General features: G+C 45.1%; 2 protein-coding genes across 2 annotated transcripts; both read left to right on the forward strand.

The window, feature by feature from the left end:
- The first annotated feature begins 333 nt into the window (after positions 1 to 333).
- On the forward strand, positions 334 to 783 carry LOC142965053 (fer3-like protein). Its single transcript, XM_076105756.1, has one exon. The coding sequence runs from the start codon at positions 334 to 336 to the stop codon at positions 781 to 783; it is 450 nt and encodes a 149-aa protein (XP_075961871.1).
- A 2,152-nt stretch (positions 784 to 2,935) lies between these two features.
- twist1a (twist family bHLH transcription factor 1a) lies at positions 2,936 to 4,392 on the forward strand. Its single transcript, XM_076106171.1, has 2 exons — positions 2,936 to 3,511; positions 3,960 to 4,392. The coding sequence occupies exon 1, from the start codon at positions 2,936 to 2,938 to the stop codon at positions 3,482 to 3,484; it is 549 nt and encodes a 182-aa protein (XP_075962286.1). The 3' UTR covers positions 3,485 to 3,511; positions 3,960 to 4,392.
- Positions 4,393 to 6,452: the final 2,060 nt, after the last annotated feature.

Below are 6,452 nucleotides of genomic sequence, written 5' to 3' on the forward strand. Positions count from 1 at the left end.
CCGGCCGACTAAAGTTAGAAATGGACTCGATTTAGAGGTAGAGGGGACATGAAAGATATCGCGCTGTGAGGAGGCATAGGCGACTTATTAAAACAGCAGGAAAGGTCCTTGGACTTGAGCCAAATAGGATCTCACCCTGTAGTGCTCTGACCGGATTTGGAGACATTTGGACTTGTTGAGATGCTTCTCTGTTTTGGTTTCTCCGTCTGCTGAATGAGTTCAGCCAGACCTGAAAGCTTTGATTGGCGTCACTTTTGCGCTTGCCAGAATAGCAGACAGGCTATAAAAGTGTCTTATTCTCTGTGAGACTGCTGTATGTCACTGAATGTGGAGATGCAAGACCGCTTAGTCGACTCCACGTTAATAGATTTTGTCAACGACATGAACCTGATGGAGTTTCCGCAAAAGTGCACTTTGGGAGCTAAACAGCAGGTGGATAATGACGCATCCAGCCCGCGGCTGAGCGATTCGCCCTGGAGCGACTTGGAAAACGACGTGCGCACTGCGGATATCTGTGCCGTGATGGGCGCGCCGAAGTACTACAGCCGCGGAGCGCACGGGCATCACAGCAAGTCCAAACGGAGGAGGATCATCTCCGTGGTCCAGCGGCAGGCGGCCAATGTGCGGGAAAGGAAGCGGATGTTTAGCCTGAACGAGGCGTTTGATGAACTGAGGAGGAAAGTTCCTACATTCGCCTACGAGAAGAGACTGTCCCGTATCGACACTCTCCGTCTGGCCATCGTCTACATCTCCTTCATGACGGACCTGCTGGAGAACACCTGAGTCAGATTAGTCCAATGTGAACTTTATTCCTTGGAGATTGTATTGCGTTTATTAATGACCTGCTCGAACTGATGAACTGTTCAAAATTTACATTCATGTCATCTTTACCCAAACTGTGATGTGGGTCAATTTCTGAAATCAAGAAAACCAACACATATTTGAAACTATACAGACGTTTTTTTGACGTTTTCAAATATTCCTATCATACAGAAAAGTAAAGCAATTACATCAGAATATTATTTTGCCAATGACATAAATTATTAGACGTGACCTAAACAAGCAGAGAGCACCTCCTCTAAATATTTGACTTAATATATGTTGTGCCTTAAAATAAATCTACTACAATAATGTATGTGTTCTTTGCTCTACATTTAATTTGAACTACAGGACACTATAGGATCATACGATCATGCTCAGTCAATGCCCTGACAGTTTTATGACCCCAAATCTTTTTTTGTATTATATGGCTGCATTAAAATATGTGAAAAGTGTAAATATTTAAAACAGTAACGTTTAATATAACTTTCTAGAGGATATGCTATATGTACATATATAGATTTCTATGCGAGACTGAAGCTCCAGGTGTTATTTCAGCACCTTGGAGAGCGGCACAGTCTCACCTGGCCTGATGTCAAACGTCGATCAGGTGTGATTGAGTGCAGCTTTACCTCAAAAGAAAGTGAGAACAAATCTGAAATTTGCATTGGCCCTTTAAAACCTTTATCAACCGTGTCACGTGCAAATGAGTAAAGATTCGGCGGATTTGAATGGCAAACCCAAAGCTCACTGCGTGACGCTGGATATTATCTTTAGCACTGAGGTGTTAATTGAGTCTGTTCAGAGAAATCCAGGCCCGAAAGGCACTGGTGGAGGTTAAGGGACCAGACCGCCACTGCTGCGGACCTCCTCGTGTGTCAACCGCCTAACAGAGGCGAGGCCTCCCTTTAGAACATGCACACCACAGACCACCTCCAAAAGTTGCCATAGTTTCAGCCACATGTAGAGGAATCCCTGCTGGATTTTGATATTGTTTCGTGGTAAACCCCAGAGCTGGGTGGTCATGTGTGCGTGTTTAGACTCTGTGTGTGCGAGTATCTCTCTCTCTCTCTCTCTCTCTCTCTCTCTCTCTCTCTCTCTCTCTCTCTCTCTCTCTCTCTCTCTCTCTCTCTCTCTCTCTCTCTCTCTCTCTCTCCCTCTCTCTACCTAGTCCATCTTTATCACCTCCAGTGTTTGCATTGCGCTCCAGCCGTACACCGCCTTCAGCGACCCCGCTGTGAGCAAGGATCCGCCCTGAGAGCACCCTGGGACGGCCCGTCTTTTAAACCTGAGCCGCGGTGTCCAGATCCCTGCGGGAGTCAGACCCATTTAAGCGCATACCTCAACGCGGGGCCGCTGACGAGAAAATAAACACCTCGCTCTGCTTATACGAGCAGAGACCTCCTGCTGTGACAACCTCCTGTGTTTCAGTAGGTTTGATATCTTTCACCGCCACCACTGCTCCCAGTGTCTAGACCTGTACAACACACAGCAGGCTTGTGGGGGATTTCTGTTATGTTCTCTGTTACTTTCATTTATTTGTGATAGGAGAAGGTAAAAGGAAGTCCACGCATTTTCACGTATAGAAGCATCGTTTAAAAATAAGTTGGAAAATGGCAAAAATTAGCCCTATTGTCAAACATTTTTTTATACACATTGAACAGAGAGTTGATTTGTTTGATTTACAATACATCAAAGAGTAAGAAACAGCATTATTCATTTGGGGGGGAAAAAAACAGTTCCTGTTGTTGCACAAATCTACACCTGTGATTCAATTATACCGCCTCTGTACACTTTCCCTTACGCAATCTGGCGTAAAGCAGCCTTAACACCATTTTTGATATTATAGCTAGAACTCTCCTTCCCCTGCAGTATTGTGTTACACCCCTCCTCACCCAATCACAGCGCTCCCCAAAATCCTCCTGCCCGCTATACCCGCTATAAGAGCCCCGGCCGTCCCAGTCTTGCAGACACCTCTCCCTCTCCGTGGCGCCCACACCCCTTTACAGGCCACACTTCTTATTACCTGTCGTGTTTGCTGATGTATCCAGCTCGTTGAATTTGGGTCAGGAGTTATTACGCTCCTACAGACTATAGAAACGGTTTGGAAGAGACTATGCGGGAAGAGGACTCCTCCCCAATGGACAGTGCAGGGAACAGCGAGGAGGAGACCGACCGTCAGCTGCCGCGGAGGGGCGCGAGGAAGCGGCGGGTGACACGGAGGCGCGCGGACGAAGAGGAGGAGGGAGACATTGAGAGTCCGAGCCCCGGGAAGAAGAAATGCAGAAAGAGCTGCGAGGGCGGAGGCGGCAGCGCAGGGAGCGGCGACAGCGAAGCCAGCAGCAGCCCCGCGCCCTCCTTCGATGACCTACAGACACAGCGCGTGATGGCCAACGTCCGCGAGCGGCAACGGACGCAGTCCCTCAACGAGGCATTCACGTCGTTACGTAAGATCATTCCCACCCTCCCGTCGGACAAACTCAGCAAGATCCAGACGCTGAAGCTGGCGGCCCGGTACATCGACTTCCTGTGCCAAGTTCTGCAGAGCGATGAGCTGGACGCGCGGGGGACCAGCTGCAGCTACGTGGCGAACGAGCGCCTGAGCTACGCGTTCTCGGTCTGGAGAATGGGGGGCTCGTGGTCCTTGTCTACAACTACCCACTAACAGGGCTGCTGTGGATGGTACAGAAAGGTAAGATGAGTGACTTTCACTATACATCCTGCAGGGAGACGAGCTGTGCCAAAATGCACATTTTACGCACAACCACCCGGATGAAAAGTAGTTGTAATGTTCCAATATACTTTAGCTGCAATATTTGTATAGCATAAACCACTCCTAAAAGTAATTAAGTCTGTTTCATTTCGTAATGAAAGGGGTGTGGGTCGCTCTAGACTCTAGACGCTCTAGACTGAATACAAATATAAAAAAATTAAAATATTTTCCACATGATTTGTAAGACAGCCACAACATTTCACCAGCTACCTTAAACTTAAACTGCTGCTTACAAAGTGGGAAATATGCATTTTTTTCTGAATACATATAGAGATGTTTGCATTGCTTATGGCTACCTCATAGGTCACAACCAGATTACATCATTGTAATTTTTTTTTTCTTAATCAGATTTATATTTCTTTCACAGATCATCCAGCCCGAAGAACCAGTGGATCAGATGGACTGAAACAGGCTTAACACAACTGAGGAGCCAGCGACTGTGCTTCAGGCCTCAGAGGAGAGCAGCCTTTTCATATTTACCGTTGCAAGGACTGCAATGTTTGCAGGGGAGCACTTAGGACAGACAGGACGGATATGAAGAAAGAAAGACCGCTGCGACTATGAGTGTTGTAAAAACAAAATGAGCTCTGAGTTTCTGTTTTGAAACATGAGAGAAAAATGACAATTCATTCCACATTCCCTGTGACAATGTTTCACAGCAAATGAAGTATTTCGTATTTATTTTTCTACACAGACTCGAATTTCCTTCTCCCCACTCAAATAAAAGTTATTTATTTTTGGGATATCACAGAATGCTGAATGGATCAGGAGTCTGCACATTTTGAGTGTTGTAAATATTTGGTAATATCTTGAATAAAAGATATGAAAGTATCATTCTTACCTCTCAATTGTCTAGATATTCATTATAGGCTTCAATTGCAGCTCTATAACAAGAGGCTGACTCACAAACTAATAAAACAATTTGACACAATTTTTTTTTAAATACCTGACATTTTTGGCAACAAACTCATATCCCATATAGTCTCAACTTTGAGCCGAGTTTATTTTCATTGTTTGTTGCTGAATCTAACTACTAAACCATGCAGTGGAGGGGGCAAAAGAAAACATCTCATACCCGGGGTTTAGTCTGTAGTGATTTCTTCAGCTCAGGGATCTGGGGAAGCCATAATTAGCCGGTGGTCTGTTTGAACAGCGTGAATGTAGAGCTGTGGGAGGCATGCATGATATTCCCAGATGTCCTCCAAGCCACAGGTCAGCATGGGAGTCTCCTGCAGGTGCTACAGCAGCTACCCCAAGAGCTCTAACAGATATACGGGGAGGATGTGGGTCATAACGCAAACTGAATAGCCTGTGTGGTTACATAACTGATGAAAAATAAGTTATTAACCTATGAACACCATGATTAAAACAACAAAGACAAATGGGGAAACAAAATCATCTTAAAAGGTATGGTTTTAAACTCCAAACTGTCTTTTGATATTAAATCTTTCCTAAATATTTCAAATTGTTGAATTGAAATGATGATGCGTTCAGGTTGTGCCATCAAAAGATTTGTCTATCCTTATTCAGGGAATGTAGGACTAGAACAAGACTAGATGGGGCCCCATTGCCTTTACTTGACAAAAGTTTCCTTCCCGTAAATGTCCTGCGATAAATGCTTAAAGACGACACAGTTCCTACAGGAATAGGCTATTACAGGAGCACTTGGAACTGTCATAGATGAAAGATACTGAGAAACACCTCATAGTGCGTTACATATCTCTCCATAGGGTTGTTGAGCGATGATTATGGGAGCATTACTGTGTTTTTGCTTCACGGGTTGCGTGCGGAAGGTAAAGCCATCAGCTCTGACCCGAGGTCCTCGCCTGCCATCGGGGGGAATCGATTCCCACCCTTAGATCACCGTGGCCGTGTTATCTTAAACTTGAGGCTGTTGCTCTGACACGGTGGAATGTCACCTCTGAGGCTCCGAAGCACACACTCACATAAACACACACACACACACACACACACATATATATATGTTATACACACACACCGATGGAGATTTCTCATGCCTACCAAACAGGGAAATACATTCCACAGAGAGAGAGAGGGGGAAGAGCGACTCAGCTCCTGCCCCACTTTGATGTTTAAGGTAATAGATTGACCGCTTGTTATCAGTGTGAAGGAATCTGGCTCTCTGGTTATAAGTGTGCTATGATAAACTCTTTGATGACTGACACACTCTCTCTCTCTCCCGCTCATTAATCACAGTTTATATCTCCTTGCTATGGGCTTGCAGTCTTTACACTGATCTAAGAGTCAAAGGTGCAGGCTGTGTGTGTTTTAGTAAAACCAGGAGCTGTAAATCTTTGTAAGGATGGGTTCTTCACTCCTCTACATATAGACAGTTGGTCCATCATGTTGTTTGTTTGCTCGTTTAAACTAGCAGAGGCCCTCCTGTCTTACCTCTCATTTGACCTATTTCAGCTTGATGTCTCCCTCATTTCCATTTCTCTCTACAGTTCCACCTTTACGGGGTAACAAGAGCTGGTTAACATTACACCTCAACTACACAAAAAGACAGGGGGAGAGGAAGCTGGACTGAGACACACACACACACACAAGAGGAGAGAGAGAGACTAGATTTGCAAGCCTGGTTTCCATTAGTGCTAATTATCTGTTTCATCTCAACCTGAAGCAGTTAGTTTGTGTGTGTGTGTGTGTGTGTGTGTGTGTGTGTGTGTTGTTGTTTTTTACGGTGTAAATGTATCGCAAATCAAGACAATCATACTTGAGGACATTCTCTGAAATACTGCTTTGTATTTCACTGCAACCCCCATCTCCACTATATAGCAGCAATTGTGAGCATGTGAGATCTTAAATATTTAATTCTCCCTTTTCCAGCCTTTTCTGT

The sequence above is a fragment of the Anarhichas minor genome, unplaced genomic scaffold (genome assembly GCF_050575085.1).
Source record: "Anarhichas minor isolate MPS153535 unplaced genomic scaffold, ASM5057508v1 ptg000033l, whole genome shotgun sequence".
Lineage (NCBI taxonomy): Eukaryota > Metazoa > Chordata > Actinopteri > Perciformes > Anarhichadidae > Anarhichas > Anarhichas minor.